General features: G+C 43.7%; 1 protein-coding gene across 2 annotated transcripts; it reads right to left on the reverse strand.

Annotated features, from left to right (window-relative positions):
• Nucleotides 1-421: 421 nt before the first annotated feature.
• On the reverse strand, nt 422-8,835 carry PTTG1 (PTTG1 regulator of sister chromatid separation, securin). 2 transcript variants are annotated; one of them, XM_069199375.1, is made up of 6 exons: nt 8,702-8,835; nt 3,819-3,940; nt 3,213-3,385; nt 1,189-1,255; nt 871-1,023; nt 422-602 (listed from the first exon to the last, which is right to left on the reverse strand). In XM_069199375.1, the coding sequence occupies exons 2-6, from the start codon at nt 3,907-3,909 to the stop codon at nt 529-531; spliced, it is 558 nt and encodes a 185-aa protein (XP_069055476.1). In that variant the 5' UTR covers nt 3,910-3,940; nt 8,702-8,835; the 3' UTR covers nt 422-528. The 2 variants fall into 2 exon arrangements, with proteins under 2 accessions (XP_069055476.1, XP_069055477.1); XM_069199376.1 differs by lacking the exon at nt 8,702-8,835 and adding an exon at nt 5,189-5,213.
• Between the last annotated feature and the right edge of the window lie 10,397 nt (nt 8,836-19,232).

Genomic DNA, 19,232 nt, shown 5'->3' on the forward strand with positions numbered 1-19,232 from the left:
TACATCTGATGTCAAAGTCCTTAAATATGACATTCTGTTGAGGTGCATGTGGTGTATGCATGAATTGTAGCCAACTCCTATGCCTCAATAGATGTTGATAACATGGGGTTCTCAAGAGTCACCTCGGAAACTCAATTTAACTTAAAGGGCCACTAGTATACTTTTGGGAGACCGCTCCAACCTTAGAACTCACTCCTGTGAGAGATCTGAGGTGTTAACAAGTGTTTCAGACACTCTTGGTCCACAGCACAATATTAAACTTTATACATAGCTTGGTTGCGTTTGAGGTTATTACATTTTATTCACCTTCAGTCGGAAATCTTAAGCAAAAATAGTTTGCCTTCCCATGCCACAACAGAGACCATATTAGAGCAAGCTTTTCACATGACTCAAAGAAATTAAATATTCCATGAAACATGAGTCCAAGTGACACTTTATTAAATTAAAAACAATGTACAAAATCGATTTGGACAAAACAGGTAAGCATGTGTGCAAAACAGTTCATATTCAGCCCAAGTTGTAGTCAATTCAATCTTCCCACAAAGGCGGCAAGTCAACAGTTACTTCCTCCAGCGAACACAAGAAAGACGAGTGCAGGATATCTGCAGGCAAAAATAGGTAGATTGATTATTTCAGGTTGGAGAACAGGAGCTGTGTGCACATTTGCGGTTCAAACAAGGTGTACTCCATACGGCCAGCAATAGCCAGGCCATTAGACTAGGTGGCTGGCTGAAAGTGGGTATGATGCAGTTCCAAAATTAAGGCAAGTTAGACAATCTGCAAACTTGGGTGGGTGAACCTGCTATATATATATATATATATATATATATATATATATATTTAAAAAAAAAAAAAAAAAAAAGTACCAACCTGACTCCCATGTGAACGGAGACGATTTCAAAGGTGATGGCACCAGATTCACATTTCGGTCAAACCTTTCAATATCCAGTGTCTGGAGTGATACACCAGCCAGGGACAAGTGACTCAGTTGGTGCTCTTCAGGTACATCAAAACACTCAAAATCTAAGATAAAGCACAGTGTCAGAATTTAAGCTGAAAGATTCAACACATTGGTGCACATAAAGCCCTCCATATTCCTACTCACTAGTGACTGATCAGTGTCACTGACTATTTACTCCAGAAATCGGATTACAAAAATTCACACCTCCAAGTCATAAAGATTCTTACCAAGTGGATTATAAGGAATAAATTTCTCGATGTCTGGATATTCTGCTTTAGATCGAGTGGCTGGGTTCTGTGAAAATAAAGTTTAAGTTAATGGCATTCCTGTAAGGGCATCCAAAGAAGCCAGTTATGTCAGAATATACATCAACTGTGAAGTGATTCACTACTCACAGGTAGTCTGACAAACCATTAACTTTGTAATAAATTAAGCAGAGCAAAAGCCTCTGGAAGAATTATTCATCCAATCTACCTCTTACTATCAGGTGATGTCTAATCTAGAAAGCGATATGATCCTTCAATAAATGTGTACCCAAGTGAATGCCTTTGCAGGCCACGTGATCAGCTGATTTGGCACAAGTTAAAGGAAAACAGGAAACAAGGTTAAGCCATTCTATTGACCGCAAGTACAGCTAAATCTAAAAGGACGGATCTGCAGATAGACTTGTGTAGAGAAATGTGATTGAGTCTTGTAGGTAAGACCAATGAGTGGATGCGTGAAAGGTCAGTTCAGCTGTTCAAGGACTCAGCTGGTTATACAGAAAAGAAAGTCTTCAACTTCTACCAAGGATGGTATTGAAATTAAATGATTGTTGAAATTGCAGAATTATAACCCTTTTGAGTAGTAACTTTACGCCCCCTCAGATATCAGCAGGGTCAGTCTTGGTGAGACCATTCTCCATATTAATGATCTTTTCTTAGTTGCCCATAATGAATGTACATGGGGGAGGGGGGGACAAACTTCGCATTGCCCAGTAGCAGACATTTTAGGAGAGATTAGTATTTACATGGCAATACTAGTCATGAAGCCCAAAGGAAGGTCGTGTGCACAATAGTAAATATTGAGCTCCCATTACCTCAGAAAATAAAATTTATTACTTGGCCATCTTTGAGGCTGGGTGTGTATCTGAAGTGCAGAGAATCATTCCCAGGCCAAGCAAGAATCATACAGAAGTTTTCCCTACTCATGATGAAAAGCAAACTGAAACATTAAAATTGTCCCTAAAGAAAGGTTGGTTAGTGCGGCTAGCAATTGTTGGTTCTCAGCCGGCGTCTGATAGCAATTAAAAGCACATTGAGAATGAAGTCTTCAAAAAGTAATATAGTTTTTCGAAGTGGGAGGAGAGAAGTATCATTTACTTCTTCATAGTAACAGTGTTAAAATAACTCAGATTAGCTGCAAAAAGACAATCATAAATTACAACACATTCACACCTAGTAACTTGACAAGAACCTCTAACACCAGTCATCACAAATTATATTAAAAAGCATTCAAAACTTGTTTTGCGTATTGGAAAGTCTCCTGTTCCACATCAATTCAAAGAAGCAGCTCTTTAGCATGTTATACAATGCATCCCAAGAACAGGTAGTTCACTTTAATCATTGCAATTAATGCACTGTCATATCGAGAGAGACTGCCCTACATTAGGCTGTGCACAAAAACAAAAAAATTAAGGCAACTTGCAGGTAAAGTGGCATTGCTGATAAAGGATAAGCCTGCAAAAGGAAAGCAGGATAAACAAACCTTTGGGATTTGAAATTGTCAAGTGAGGTCTGAGTGATTAAAGATCATTTGAGAAAGGAAGGCTATAGTAGATAAATTTGTGAACAGATTATCATTCTGAAAAAGCTGTCATTTTGAGGACTCTCAAAATAAGGGTTTGCTTTTTTGTGACACAAGACTGGTGTTGATTTTATGCCAGTTTATGTTGAAAAACTACTTAATTATTATTCGCAATTTTGTATAGATTAACGAATGTGTTCAAGTTTGTGCAAGGATCCCGTGACCCCCATATAAGAGATTGCTCTCCTATGGAGGGGTAATGTTACTCCACAAGCACCTCTCGTAGGCTCCATCTGTGGAGATATCGGATATTTAACTGAAAGCATAGGTTAACCAAACGGCTGGGTTTTGATATCTGCAGGGACAGATTCTAAATTTTAGAGACTCTTTAATAACTGAAATGCAACCATTAAACACACACAAAAAAACAATTATGCCGAGATGTTTTTTTTTTTTTTTTAAATACCTTGACTGAAGGCTGCTGAACCTTGGGTTTCTTCATGTGCTTGGCTTGTGTATCTTCAGCAGTTTTGCAGACATTAACTTTAGCATTACCAAGCCCCTTTCTGACTACTGGCGCAGAGTTGAACACTTTGCCAGGTCGCTGACTCTGCAGAGATCGCTCGGAAAACCCTTTTGCTAAAAGAAGCAGATACACATTGGTAATTTTATATGCAAATTGACATCTACCAAGGGCACTGAGATTATGAACCCCAAATACCACCTGATAGAAAAAGGACTCTAAATTCTCCACGAACCACAGGGGGGCGGGGGGGGGCGGAGGGTGGAGGGGGAAACGCACACTAACCCTTGGAACAAAGGGGTATTCAAGAGTTTAATGCAGGCAAAACTTGCACGATCTACAAACCTCACTACCCTCATAACATATCAATTGCTGTTAACAGGCTTCACATTTCCAGGTGGCCACATAAGACAATTATACCTTGCATTTAATACCCTGCTAAAACAAAAAAAACGTTATCAAAGTTTAGTGTGGAGACTTACGTCCATTAATTCTTCCAGTAAAGGAGATGTCAGTAACACTAGCACAAAATATTTAAAAAATGTTCACCTGATGCAGATGGCAACCTCGTGCGATCTTTAGATGCTCCATTTGCGCTGATGCCACCATTCTCTTGGTCCACATAGATCAAAGTAGCCATTTCTCTTGTTTAGATTAGAAGGTATACAATACTGCAATGAAATAAAAACAAGTGTTACGGGTCTGTATTAAAATACGTCGCTATTATTTTAAAGCAGAAGGGCTTCTGAAACTGAAGTACTTGGTCTTTGATTTCAGAACACAGACAGGTGTACCAAGTGCTTCACGAGAAAGCCTCAAGCAGCAGCGTTGCTTGGTACAGTCTATTAGCGGTAAGATAATTGCCACTCCTTAATGAACGGTACTACTGGTAAGTGGTGAGACTGTGCGCCCAACAAGCGTTAGCAAAGCCAATAGGTCTCAACTATGGGAGATCTATTGGCTTTGTCAGTGCTTTTAGCCATTTTTAGGCCATGTCGCATATTATAGCTAAAAGTAAAAAGTGCTGCGACATGATCAACGTTGGCTGCTTTGTAGTGCTTTTCTTTTGTATGTTTTGTCATGTCGTGCAGCATAGTCGGAAAAAAAAAAAAAAAAAAACGCAATACAGGGCTGCCAGCATTTACTGTGTCAAATGATTGTACTTTTGCCCATGCTGGTCAGCAGCTATGCTATACAACATGGTTAAGCAAAAAAAAAAAAAAAAAAAAAAAAAAAAAACCCACACTGACAAACCCAATCCATCTCTTAAGCAAGATCCAGGGATGGGCAGCTGCCCAGCTGCTAACACCTGCTTGTAACTAATGGGCTACTCACCACCTTTTAGAAATCTTTAGAGTTACAGGCTTAGGGAGAAGCAGTGGTTCACCTCTACGAGGCACAAGGTGGGGGGGAGGGGGAACAACACCTCCCCTGGGCTTCGCAGCCATGGACTGAAACGGTATCAGAAATCTAGTCATTGCATCTGCACAATAACCACAATTGAAGGGGCCCTTAGGTGTGAATTGAGTTATCTACCCTGTGAAAAGCAAGGTGTCTGTAGGGCTCACAACAAAAGAAATAAAAATGTCCCATTACCTAGTCATAAGTAAAGGAGTCTGGCATTTAAAAAAAAAAAAAAAAAAACACACACTTCAATACAGAAGTGTGTTACCTTGGTACATATATCACTGCACTGAGATGTATTTACTAAAAGTGAGTTTTTAAACATGAACTGAGTAACATTGCTGGCCCTACCCGGATAATGGTATTAGTGAAGTAAGAGCAGGGCCATCGGAACTATGTGGGTTTACTAATTCATGCAGCAAAAAAGGGCAAGTTGTGGCATAATGCAGCACATCGAGATATTATCTCATTTTGTCATTCACTCAAACAATAAGCAACAAGCGTGACCAATTAACCTTTGTGAAGGGCTTCCCATTGTGTAGCGAAAGTTGGTGTGTTGAGTAACGTTTGATCCGTTTCAGCTAGAAACAAGAGTTATTAAAACAGCTACAGATTACAGAGCAGATATGGATTATGCTGCAAATCCATAATTATGTGGAAAAAGCAGCAACCGTAAAAACAAGCAGTTACAGTGGCACTAAGACATGCAAGGTTCATGTGTACCCTGTATGAGATAAACATTCTTATTAAACAGGCAGCAAAAATTACAGTCTATTACATCAAACAAAAAGTATTGTAAAGCACACACCAACAGCACTAATTTGATTGTTTTCTGATGTGTGCGTTAACAAAATAGGAGGTTAGTGAAACACAGTATGTGTGTGGGAATCACAATTTGGTCTAGTAGGGAAGCAGGAATTGAGCATAGATTATCCAATTTTCACTGGAAAATTGGGCCACTACATGGTATTGCTTTATGGCTTTAAATCAAAACACTGTCTTAACTCTTGGAGGATGAGACTAGAGTCTGGGTGCCAGGCAGGGTCCACATTGTATTTTTGGCAGTTTTACATAGCACAAACTGCTATGGACATAAGAGTGCTTCACAGCAGACAGACTACAGTAATACTTCAGGCCGAGAATTGCCTGGATTCATAGGATGCTGACTTAGAACAGGGATTGAATCCCGCCCTTATGCACAATGGGCAGCTGTAGGCATTAGGCCACATTGCCTCCAGTTAAACCTCAGCTAACAGGAGCACCTTGAAATGAGCAGAGCCAGGCCTCTGGCTTGAGTTTTTAGTGGCTTGCTCACCAATAAAACCATGCAAGAGATTACTGTCATGAGGGGGCAGAATCCACATAAAGATGTGAAAACATTGATAATGTGAGGATGGAAGGTGAGATGGATACAAAGGAAGAGAACTGCTTAAGTTAAAAGGCTAGGAGGAAGAAGGGTGGTAACTAGCAGCAAAGGGAGAGAAGATATGAGTGTTAGAGGGGCAGAACCAGAAAAAAAAAAAAAAAAAAAAAAAAAAAAAAAAAGGGGCTGGTGAAAATGGAACAATTGATGTAAAGGGGCAGAACCAGCAAAACGTTTAGGCAAGATATTGGGTGGAAAGGATTAGAGCATTGATGGGTGTAAGAGTGGTAGAATCAGAAGATGACTGGGTAGAGAATTCAACAGGAGATAATGTAGGGATAAAGTGGATCTAAGAGGGCTGAAGCAGCAAAAGTAGGTAATGGGCTGGGCGAGAGATTGGATCAAAAGTAGGGCATGGAGGGGTGAGAAGGGTTTGTGGGCAGAACCAGCAACAAATAGTAAGAGGCAGAGAAAAAATATATATATTTCCCTGTAGAAAATGTAATACAAGTGTCTTAATTTTGAGAATCATGTGTTATCTTTCACAAGGGTTGCTCTTGACCTTTCTTTTGAATCTCACCCCCTGTGTGACCCTTTCCTGCACATGTCCTGACTGGAAATTTGCAGATCATAGTTCCTGCCCACACCTCTGTATGCAATATCTTGCTTGCCTTACCTTCCTACCAATGTTAAACCAAAATAAGCTGTGGTTGTTTCTCTGCTCTAAACTTCTGTGTTGTCTGACATTTCTTTACTACCTTTTTCTGACAGGTGCCACAGTAGGTTTCTAGGAAAGCAAAAAAGTTTAAGTATATTGTGAGACCTTTTATTTAGGCTAGGGGCAATAGATTATTTAGCATCCTCTGTGGAACGTAATGCTGTTCACGATTGCAGTTCCAGAACTTAGGACTATTTCACTTAATACATTTAAGATTTATTCCTTTGGTAAACTTGTCTCCACAACAGTGGCAGTAGCAAGCAGTCAGTTTACTCAAGGTGATAAAGGTATTGAAACTCAAAAACGTACATCATGTTTATTATACTAGATTAGCACCTTCTACAGCCAGGTTAGCTATGTCTTTTAAAAGGGACTGGTTTAGAGCAGGTGGTAATAGAATTAAACATATAGTCCCCAGTACAAAATAAGAGTCTTACAATATCTGTGTGCAAAGTGTAAAGGACAGCAGTCACCGTACAATACTTTAGTGCTGCGAGGCCCAGAGAAGTAGTTAGACTCAATTAGGAAAGGCAGAGAACCCACAGTTAACAGGCCTATGACCAGGCAACTTGGTGAGAAGAGGTTTTTGTTACTGTGAATAAACTCGTTGCTTGGGCTGGTGCACAGCACCAAATGAATCAACAGCCCTAAGGTTGGTGTGCAGAGTCAGTCTGACTGTGCTCACAAAGACACCTGGCTCATTGTCATGTGCAGAATACAGCAAACTGGCCCTGGGCCTGCGACCTGAGCTGGCATCATAAGCCAGCCAGTATTTCGATGTTGCCAATACTGTCTGAAAACAGTATCTGTGCGCTGTACATCTCACGTGCTGTAAATACACATTGAATCACCCTACCAGCTGTGTTCTCCAAGCAGGTCTCAGTTTAATCACACACTTCATTGGTTGTTCCACAAGTATTGTGGAACTACAGAAGCAGCACAAAGTGAGGCAAAAGAGTTACATTTAGCGTTTAAATATCAATGATTGGGATCTCAGCATTGTATGTTACATCATGGATTTATAAAGCACACGGTCATCCGTTAGTCTCGTCACTAATTGTTGACATCTGATGTTTTTCACCCCAAAGGCAGCACACCCATAAAGTAATGCTGAAAGAAGCACTGCAGCACCAGATACAGCGCTATGCAGGGACATGTGCTGCAGCACCCTGGCCAGATACCCAGTGTAGAGATCTCTTTATGGCTTTAGTACTAGAGGTTTATGAACATTTACTGCATGTGTTTGGATGTTTCAGCATAATCTTTGAAAGTGTGCCTAAAGCCGCAATGTCCAAGACACATTCTGCTGTACAGCCCTTCTCGACACTTCATAGGCACCTATAGGGCCAGGAAGAGACTTCTATGCCCGTTTTTAATTACACCTTGAACTTACACCCGACCAAGGTAAAGCCCTGATGTTACCAAAGGTAGCTGGACCGCAAACGCTAAACATCAAAATGGAGTATCCCAATTTACAACAGTTTAACTACGGTTACCACCATAAGACTCTACTTTAGTTAGTAACCAGACGCCCGGCATGCATGACGGTGGCGCAAACTGCTACATTTGAAGCTAATTAAAGTCTCTGACCAGCGCTCACATACTCATTTGGTTAAGCTACAGTATTGAACTATAACCTAATGCTTAAGTTACCTTCTAAAATACTCAACAACGGTCATCCCGGTTCCAACATCAAACCCACTGAATTATTACTAGAACAGCAGTAACCCGAGCACCGCGACCCGACCACCATCCTACTAGCTATTTAGAAGACTTCAAGACTAACTGCTCTGTAGCACAGTTAGACATTAGAATCTAACGAAACTCGCTGTGTTTACAATATTTGATAAGAACCACTACCAACATTTATCACTTTCACAATAAAATCAAAAACAGCAACAACCACTTATGATGACAACCCCTTAGCTGCGGCTTTACGAAACTTACCTTCAACTGAAAGCACAAACACAACGCTAACAGAACTGCGAGTCTGAGTTATTTAAAATACCACCCTTTCTCTTATTGGTGGACTGTAGATGAATGCTGGGTTTCCATTAGTCAGTTCACGGAAACGTCCCTTCTGATTGGCGAAGGTACCGAGGTTAAGGGGAAGGAGGGTGTTGGTGAGTGGATGTCCCTATTGGACGGCTATGACAGATGCAATCGTAGCCCTTCCCACTCAAGGAGGCGCCCTCTCAGCTGTGCTCGGTGACGAGGCAGCGGAGAGAATTTAGTAGTGGGGCTCGGAGCTGAGCAGTTGTGTCAAAGCCTGGCACTGGCTATATCGGGAGACTATGCCAATAGACCCGATTCAGGCAGGACCCTCCCCCTTTTTAAAGCCAAAAGTGATCTTATTTTGGCTGCCTCCGGCCTGAAAATCCCTCTGCTTCAAGTACTAGGGTGACCACCCGTCTGTAAATTTCACGGACTGTCCGTAATTTCGCCCTGCTGTCTGTTGTCCGTGATGAAAGCTTTAACAGACGGCATTTGTCCGTAATTTTAGCCTTTCACCTAAAGGGCAATGGAGGGAGGGCGAAATTATGGGCAGAGGAGTTTCCCCAGCTGGGCTGGAAGGCAGGGGGTCTCCTATGCTCTGAGGGAGGGGCAGACAGATAAGAATGACACCTTCTTGACAGGGGGTCTCCTTCCCTAAAGACATGCAAATGTGGGCAACTGGTAAATCTTCAAATACAAAGGGGCTTGAAAACCTGCATTGACTTTACTAAAAGGAGTCACTTGAAGTTTCCTGGTGGCAAAGATATTTCTTTCAGAGAGGCATTGTAATGGTGTTCCAAGGTGAGCTGTGGAGTGTGTGGTTTTAATGGAGTGTTATAAAAAATGTTATCACTAGGTATAAACTGTATATTATTCAAATCTGTATTTGAGAAGCACTTTTTTTTTATTTAACCAAAATGTATTTGCGCATTTTGTAGCAGCCTTTATTATGATGTAATTGTATTTTTCACAGTTCTTTCAGGTACCTCGGTACCTCATAGTACTAACAAACATTGGCAAAGACAATAGGTCTCATCTACGAAAGAGTTATTAGATTTGCTAATGTGTTTTAGCCATTAGCCATGTTATACACCAGAGTAGCTGCTGTTCAGCATGGCTTAAAGTTAGTGGCATAGTGGTGTGGAGTGGAGTAGAGTAGCATAGGAGCAGTGGCGTAGAGCCCAGTGGTGCAAAGTACAATGCAGTGGGGTACAGTGCAGTTGTTTAGAGTGCGTAAGCGTAGAGTACAGTGGTTTAGAGTGCAGTGGCATGGAGTGGCATGGGACAGAGTAGAGTGGCATAGAGTGCAGTGGAGTAGAGTGGCATACAATAGAGTAGCAGAGAGAGCAGTAGTGTAGAGTGGTGCAGTGGCAGATTGCAGAGTAGACTCACTTTGCAGGGAGTGCAGTGGTGTAGTGTAGAGTGGTGCAGAGTAGGGCAAAGTGCTGTAGAGTGGAGTGATGCAGAGTAGAGTGGCATAGAGTGCAGTGGCATAGAATGCAGTAGAACATAGTACATTGGTGTATAGTACGGTGTTGGAGAGTGCAACACTGCAGAGTAGAGTGTCAGTGCAGTGATGTAGAGTGGAGTAGAGTTGCACAGAGCAGTGGCGTAGAGTACAGTGGTACAGAGTAGAGGGCAGTGGCGTACAGTGCAGTTGTTTAGAGTGCATTGGCGCAGAGTACAGTGGTATAGAGTGGCATGGGGTAGAGTTACATAGAGTGCAGTGGAGTAGAGTGGCATACAATAGAGTAGCAGAGAGTGCAGTAATGCAGAGTGGTGCAGTGTCATGGAGTGCAGAGTAGACTCATGTGGCATAGAGTGTAGTGGTGTAGAGTGGTGCAGAGTGGAGTATTGTAGAGTGGTGTAGAGTAGAGTATAGTGCCTAGAGTGCAGTGGCATAGAGTAGAGTGGTGCAGAGTTGCAGAGTAGAGTGTCAGTGCAGTGGTGTAGAGTGGTACAGTGAACAGTGGCATAGAGTACAGTGGTGCAGAGTAAAGGGCAGTGCAGTTGTTTAGAGTGCACTGGTGTAGAGTGCAGTTGCAAAGAGTTGCATTGGGTAGAGTAGAGTGGCATAGAATGCAGTGGAATAGAGTATATTGGTGCAAAATGCAGTAGTACAGAGCAGAGTGGTGTAGAGTATAGTGGCGGCCAGAGCAGTGTCAGCTTGCAGTGGTGTAGAGTGCATTGAACTACAGTGCAGTGGTCAGAGTGGTATAGAGTACAGTGGCATAGAATAGATTGTTTCAGAGTAGAGTGCAGTTGCATAGAGTGGAGAGGTGCAGGGTAGAGTGCAGTGGCATAGAATGCAGTGGCACAGAGTGCAGTGGCATAAAGTAGATTATTTCACAGTAGAGTGAGGTGGCTCAGAGTGGAGAAGTGCAGGTTAGAGTGGAGTTGCATAAAGTGGCATAGAGTGTGATGGCATAGAGTAAAGTAGTGTAGAGTGCCGTGGCATAGAGTGCAGAGGTGCAGAGTAGATTAGAATGATGTACAGTGTATTGATGTAGAGTGCAGGGGCATAGAGTTGAGTGTTACAGAGTAAAGTGCATTAGCATAGAGTGTATTAGCTTATAGTGCAGTGGCGTACAGTGCAGCGTTGCAGAGTGGCAGAGAGTGGAGTTGTGCAGATTAGATTGGTGTTGCCTAGACTGGAGTGGTATGGCGTGCAGACGAGCAGAGCTCAGTGGTGTAGAGAGGTGCAAAGTGCGGTGGCTTAGAGTAGATTAGTAAAGAGTAGAGTAGAGAGGCATAGTGTGAAGGAGCATAGAGAGCAGTGGCATAATGTGGAGTGGTTCCGAATGGAGAAGAGAACAGTGGCATGGAGTGGCGTAAAGAAGAGTGATACAGAGTAGGGTGCAGTGGTGTGGAGTGGTGCAGAGCAGAGTGGAGTGGAGCATGCATGGTGTGGTAACACACTGCCATTAGAGACAACACATTTTTGATTGAAATGACCATTACATTTGCACAAATATACAGTTTTTCAAATCAAACTATATTGTGCACAGACGATGATGTGTGGAAATTGCATCACCTAATGCAATGATTTGTTTTAATCATGTAAAGGTATTTGTTTCCAGCACAGTTCAGAATTAACAAAAATGTGCTTGATTTGTACTTCTAATTCTGATATATTCTGAAGTCTATTTAAATGTTGTCATGTGATAGAAAAAACTCTTTCCTAACCCCAGTATCCAGCAAGATTGTTGCATAAATCCTCTCACTTTGAAGTCAGAGAAAGGAAAGTAAACACTAAGTTCCCATCGAAGACAGAGCCTGACATTTGACTTTGTTCTTTGAATGCACAGCAAATATGATAAGATAAGAACAAGATTTACAGGCCTGTTTACAGAAAGGGAGCACTCGGCAGGATACTGTAAATAAGATTTTGGCAAGGGAAGGGACAAATTCAAGCTGCATAGCCTAAAACAAATAAAGCCAGCAAATTGAAAGCAACAAATTGTGAGTTACAAACCACAAGGCCAATGGCAAGCAACAGGCAGAATGCATTCACAAGGAAGCACTATGAATTCACTTAAAGTGACAGCTGTGGGATACTTTGTGGGGAAAGTCCAGTATTTTAGTCCATATCTTGCAGAGGTTTGGCTACATCAATCACCCAGGTAGTATGACAAGAAGACCTGGAGTGGTTTCCATGTTGCAGGATAGGTCTGTACACCCATTCTATCCATTTGCCACCATTTCCTGTGGTACAGAGCTTCTAGCACACTTCTTGTAGGGTTAGTGCTAGGTAGCAGACATGAAATAGGGCATTTAATGATTATTTAAGGTGGTTGTAAGTAAGGAGTTGACCGGGGTGAAGATGGTAGTCTGCCACAAGGGTTTGGAAATTTAGTAGCTCACTGTTCAGAAACAAAGTCCCCAATTGTAAGACACCTGCAACATGCCACTGATGGAGTTGCTCTGAGCACAGCCATCCTGAGCGAGTAGGAAGGCTTAGCAAAGGTAGTGCAGGAGCATAGGGTTTCTTCGTGTCAGTGTGTTTACAGGTTCTGGCAAGGCAAGAGAAAGCCATGCATGATAACCCCGGATGGTGATCCATAGAATGGTCAGTAGGAAACGATGAGCAGTGCATTAAGCCTTCCTTAAAAGCCTTTACTGGTAAACGCCATCTCATGCAGGGAGGTGGGCAGAAAGCCAGGGAGCCACCCATTGGACATCTGCAGCTTAATAAAAGCATTCTAAGTCCAGAAGATCTAATCCACCCGCAGTCACAGTTAGCTTTAGAGTGGAAAGAGCTCCCGATGGCGCCGCAGCGACCAAATCAGATGTGTGGCCTGTCTGAAGAAGGAATGAAGAACGAGCAGGGGAAGGTTTGCAAAATAATACTATCATTGGGGTAGCACACCATCTTCGCTAGTGCCACATGGCCTCTACAGAAAGCAGAAGAGAAGACCAAAAAGCAAACTGGGCTTGGAGGGACCGTTCGCTCCGCCGAGATTTTCATTCTGGAAATCAGTGTAAGAATGGTAGATATTAATCACTAGGTATCAAAAGGTAACTGGTTCCCAGTTCAATCTGAGATCTAATTGTGTATGAAGGTGAAAACAGTGCCATATGTTAAAGAAACACTAATTAAATTTTAAAATTTGTAAATTTTGTTTGTGCAATTTACATCCCAAATATTTTGAAGATTCTATGTGTATTTGACACTTAGGGATAACCCAGATCTCTAGTTTGGCTTTTGCTCAATTTCAAAACCATATAAAGATATGGACTAAGCGGGCAATTGCCTTGCACAACCTTGCAAGGGGTCTGGCTCCTGCTCACCCTTCACAAGCACTAACAGCGAACCATTGCACCAGAAGAGTTTGCCAAGGTGGATGGGTGTTGATTGTTCAACCACTTGACAGTGCCCCTTCTGTTTCGCTCCTGTGTGCAGACAACTCCTCAGGTACCCAATACCTTCAAATAGTCTTGGTTGACCCATCTTCTCTGATTTTAGGAATTGTCCCACCTTGTTCTTCTCTTCTTTATTTATCCAGTTGTTAGCAGCAACCCTTTGAATTACTTGCCATGGATCTCCCATTTGATCTCGATTTCATCCTACTCTTTTATTATCTTTGATTGGTAGTCCGGGCTCCCATTTCTGAGATAAATGTAGAGTCCCAAACATACACTCTAGTGCAGTGAGACTACAGACAAGTTATGGGTACATCACATCCTGTCATTAGGTGTGAGACTGTCACCCACACCATCTGCCCTGCCTCTTTAAAAAAAATTAGGTTGAAAGTCCATGGGCGGTTGGGGTAAGCTAGATGTTTTTGTTCAATTTGTTTAAACTAGCATAAGGTTAATTACCTTAATGTTTCCCAAACTTTTTGCCAGGGGTTTTGAAATGTTCAGAAACATAATCAAAATTTTGCTTTTACTTTCTCTTCAGGAAAGATCGGGTAGATTTGGGTAGGGGTGATGGCCTTGCCGTGAAGGGCATTAATTTACTACTGAACAAGGACGTAATGTGACACCTGAATGTAGCACACCAGGAGGCAATCACAAAAGGTCCACAGTGAATAAATAGTGCGATGTTAAAAAAGAGTAAATAAATGCACTGACAACATAGTGAGGCATGGCCTCTCTTGTGTGTGTCTGTAAAACTGACGTTTGTTCTTGAATTTTTGTCCTGAATTTTGACCCTTTGTCCTGAATTTTTGTCCTGAATTTTGACCCTTTGTCCTGAATTTTTTACAGTCCTGTCCAGAATTTGCCTCAATGCCAGGTGGTCACCCTAGCTTCAACTGGTTAATGAGGGTAACTCGTCGTCCCAATTATGTTTTTTTTAATCTCCCTCTGTGCTCTCTAAAATGTTGGCATGTGTAAATCATGGTCTCAGAAAAGCGCAGAAGGTAGTCGTTTGTTTATAATGCTCTTAGCGCTAACTAGATGCAGGTCAGCCTCACGACACAGTCTTATTATTATAAAAATAGGTAGTTAAACGAGCAAAATAAAGGGAGACTGCGCGTGGAAAGTAAACTGACGGCAAGCATAAGGAAATACGTTAATACGTGTCGAAGAGAATAAACAGTTCTGTAAGGTGGTGCTCCTGCGTACTCTAGCATTAACTGATCCGTTTAGAGTCTTCCCCTTTGGAGAAGAAAATCAGCACAGGACCGCTGCAACTTGAGAAAAGGCCGTTTTATTTCGGAGAACGTGGGCGAGTAAACCAAATATCCCTTCCGTTTATGTTTCACCTCCTCTGTATCGCTATCGATCGCATGTCTCCACGAGGCTCCTATAGCTTTTCTCCTGCCCCCAGTGGTTGAAGTGGTCTGGATTTATTGGGAATGACGTACTCAGGGCCAGATGTACTAAAAAAGTGGTTTGTAGTTTTCTAATAGTGAACGTTTGCGATTCGCTATTAGGAAATCGCACATTGCGATGTACTATAGTGTCTCAGACACTGTTTGCAAATCCCAAATAGGTTGCAAGGGACCTGTCTCATTAATATTCAGGAGGCAGGTCGCAATGTGCAACCCATTTGGAAATGGCCACAGTCACAGAGATGTCTGTGATTGCTTTTTAAATAAGGCAATTTTTTAGGGTCGAGCCTGCGTTGCATGTGCTCGCACATGCGTATCGCAGCGAGACGCTTTTGTATTTAGAAAAGGGCTCGGAGCCCTGTCAACTTCACGTCAGTGTTTTTTATTGGTTCGTGAGCTTGCATAATAAAATCTGCTTGCTTTTATTAGTCGAAGGCAAGCATATGTCATGCCTTTTCCGGTGGCTAGCCCTCCTCGAGCGCAGCGACCAAGTACAGAAAACATGCAAGGCTCGCTGTTTTCCATCGGGCTCGTGGACTTTTTTTTTCTCTAATTTACCAGCGCGATCTCGCTTGGCAGAAGTCGAGCGCTTTACATAGTTAATTTTACTTTTTCGGGTTGTGTACACAAATGAACTTTTGCCCGATAGGTGAAAAGTTGGGTTAGGAGTTTACAACGCGATCAGCTCTAACATGAGCAAACGCGAGACCCGTTGCATTGTAAATGCTTGTTTTGTAATGCAGACTGTAAGGAAACAGGGACGCATTACAAAAACAAAAATTAAATGTAAAAACTTTTCTTTTAATTTTTTTAGGAGTAGGCAGTGGTCCGTGGGACCACTCCCTGGCTCTTAAAAAATGTTGGTGCCACTATTCACAAATACAAATTTGCGAATGATTACCACCACCTTCAAGGATTTGGTACAGTATGAATGTTTTGTGACTCCATTCCGGTCGCAATACATACATACCAGTGCGATTCTGTATTAGGAAGGAATGCCATAAACACGCCCCTTCCTAATACCGAATCGCAAAAGGACAATGCAATTCAGTAACAAGTTACAGAGTCACATTTTGTCTTTGGTACATGGCAAAAAGCATTTTTCCATTGCAAGTGGAAAAATGCTGCGTACATCTGGCTCCAAATCTCATTTGATTTTGCACTGATTCCCATACTTCTTATTGCCTAAACCTCAAATTCGCTGACCTCACCCAAATTGCACTCATCATAGTTCCCACACTATTTTTATGCACTTCAACCTCTGCCTGGCCCCCTCTCCTTTTCCCCCCGGGAAGACATGCCTGCCCATGGACAAACTTTGTCATCCTTCTGTTCACTCATTGCCTCTTTGCCTTCTATTGAACTGTTCCCTAACACCCCTAAACCCTTCTGACCGCCACCAAAAGGACCCCTTACTCGAGGTGGTCCTTCTGTCTCTGCCCTTCCCTCATCCAGAGTTCATCACTTCTTTGCTAGCAATGTCTCCAATGCCCCAAAAGTACCTGAAGGTAGAAGCACTTACCCAAAAGGCAATACATGCACCCCAATCTCTTTGAACAACCCCTGCCTGTCATACACTATGGCCCTCATTACAACATTGGCGATAAAAGCCGCTTACCGCCGTGCAGAAGACCGCCACCATACCGCCGCGGCCGCGGAATTCCGCCACAGCCAATATGACCCACAGTTCGGAATCCGCCAAAATTCAGACACCCACACAAGTCTGGCACACCAAAGGTCAGTGATAAACTGGAGAAAACAAAACCTCCACAGTCACACCAACAGAAAGACGCCCACACTATCACGACCCACGAATCCACGCAGCGGTCTTTCAACCACGGTATTCCATTGGCGGCTCAAAATACACACACACTTACAAAACACAGCCACATTGGACAATTCCAAATACACACACCTGATACACATACACAAACCACCCCCACACACTCAATACACTATAAAACACACACCCACATCACCCACAAACCCTTACGGCCATAAATCACGAACGAAAGCCTGAGAGAGACACCACCATCAACAACACTAGCATCCACAGGCACACAACACCATCACCCACATAACGTCCACGCACCTCACACAACACCCCACTACATATCAGCACACACTTATCACCCCACACACCACCCCACACCACCCCATGGCACGGCAATGACACCCCAGGTTCTCGGAGGAGGAGCTCAGGGTCATGGTGGAGGAAATCGTCCGGGTAGAGCCACAGCTATTCGGATCACAGGTGCAGCACACCTCCATTGCAAGGAAGATGGAGCTATGGCGAAGAATAGTGGACAGGGTCAATGCAGTGGGACAACACTCAAGAAATCGTGAGGACATCAGGAAGAGGTGGAACGACCTACGGGGGAAGGTGTGTTCCATGGTCTCCAGACACCACCTGGCGGTTCAGCGGACTGGCGGCGGACCCCCACCTCCTCCCTCACAAATAACAACATGGGAGGAGCAGGTCTTGGCGATTCTGCATCCTGAGGGCCTCGCAGGAGTAGGTGGAGGAATGGACTCTGGTAAGTCAAAGCTTTACTATTACATCCCCCACCCTACCTGCATGCCAGAACATACCCCCACCCTCACACTCACCCCCTTCACTCCTACTCTTCACAAATGTCCCACTATCACAAACCACCCATCCCAACACCAAGCCCTTCATGCAACACCAAAGCATGGACACCCATCACTAAAGCATGCCCACTGCAAATACCCATACAGCCCCCTAAACCATCATCACACAAGGTCCCACACAGGAATGCTAGCACTGGGGTACACGGTCACCCACTCGTTGCACACCTTGTCACACACAGATGCAATAATCATGCCTTTATACCCCTGCAGGACCCCTACCCAACGTCACCGGACAGGAGGGTCCACACCACCAACAGAAGAGGCCCACAGTGATGACAGCACCTCTTTCCAACTGGATCTAGATGACCAGCCCGGCCCATCGGGGACCTCAGGACAGTCGGTTCCCCACACCCAGTCACAGTCCACCACAGAGCTTCTCCCCTCTGGAAACATCAGCACAGCACCCACCCAACGGGCCCATACCTCTGTCCCCAGGACACGTCAATCAGCTGTGTGTCCACCACTACAGGGAACCCAGGCTAACCTACCACCCCAACAACAACAGGGACCTGGGGGCAGTGGTAGTGGGCACACGGTCCAGGGGACGGAGGCCCAGGAACATGGGAACTGGGAGGGCTGCTGTACGACAGGGGGCGGACAGGCCCAGGGAACCCACTCTCCACGAGGCCCTCTCCTCCATCATGGGAGCCTACCACCACTCCCAGGAGACTATGGCAACGGTACTGGCCAAGTTTCAGGAGACCCAGCGCCTGCAGGAGGAACAGTATATGGGCTTCAGGGAGGAACTCAGAACCATCAATTACACCCTGGGCACCATCGTAGAGGTGCTGAAGGAAGAGCTCAACACCAGGAGGGACACTGTGGCACTACAAGGGGCCCCTGACACTAGCCTGGACGATGAACTGCCCACCACCTCTGCCGGCGCTAGTGGACAGGAGGCTCTGCCACAGGACCACCACACCAGCACCCCACCCCCTGCAGAGGGAGAATCGCCTCGCAAACGGTCCCTGAGATCCAGGAACAAGACAGAGAGCCCGCCAAGAAATGAGACCACCCTGATTGTCATCCTACTGTCCCACATTGTCACCCTGTCCATCCTTAAACTGCCACAGCTCCACTTCCTATGCCCATTTGGGCAATGCACCTGTGAGGCTAATAGACTGGACTCTGTCATGGACATTCCTCCACCATCACCCCTCACCATTTTGCAAATCCCTCCAATTTGGAGCACTAAAATAAACACCCTTAAAGCACAAAACAATCTGGAGTCTGTGATTTCGGAATACTGTATTAGCAATAACTGTGGCAAAAAGCTTTTTCATTTGTAATGTCAACATACCTATGTCACACAGCTCTAGTCCATGAGGAATCAAAGCAGATGTCACACTGTGGGACCCAGATCTGTGAAATCGTAAGGGAAAGTGATAACTCCGTGACCATACACTGGGTGAAAAAGACAGACAGTAGAGAGGCAGTAGTGTATAAGTACATGTAGTAGGCAGGTTTGTATTCTTACCTGTGTTTCACTGGAAATATTGCTGGATCACTGAGTCCCTGTTGTCCATGTCTTCTTCCTCTGCTTCCTCGTC

The sequence above is a fragment of the Pleurodeles waltl genome, chromosome 7 (assembly GCF_031143425.1).
Source record: "Pleurodeles waltl isolate 20211129_DDA chromosome 7, aPleWal1.hap1.20221129, whole genome shotgun sequence".
Lineage (NCBI taxonomy): Eukaryota > Metazoa > Chordata > Amphibia > Caudata > Salamandridae > Pleurodeles > Pleurodeles waltl.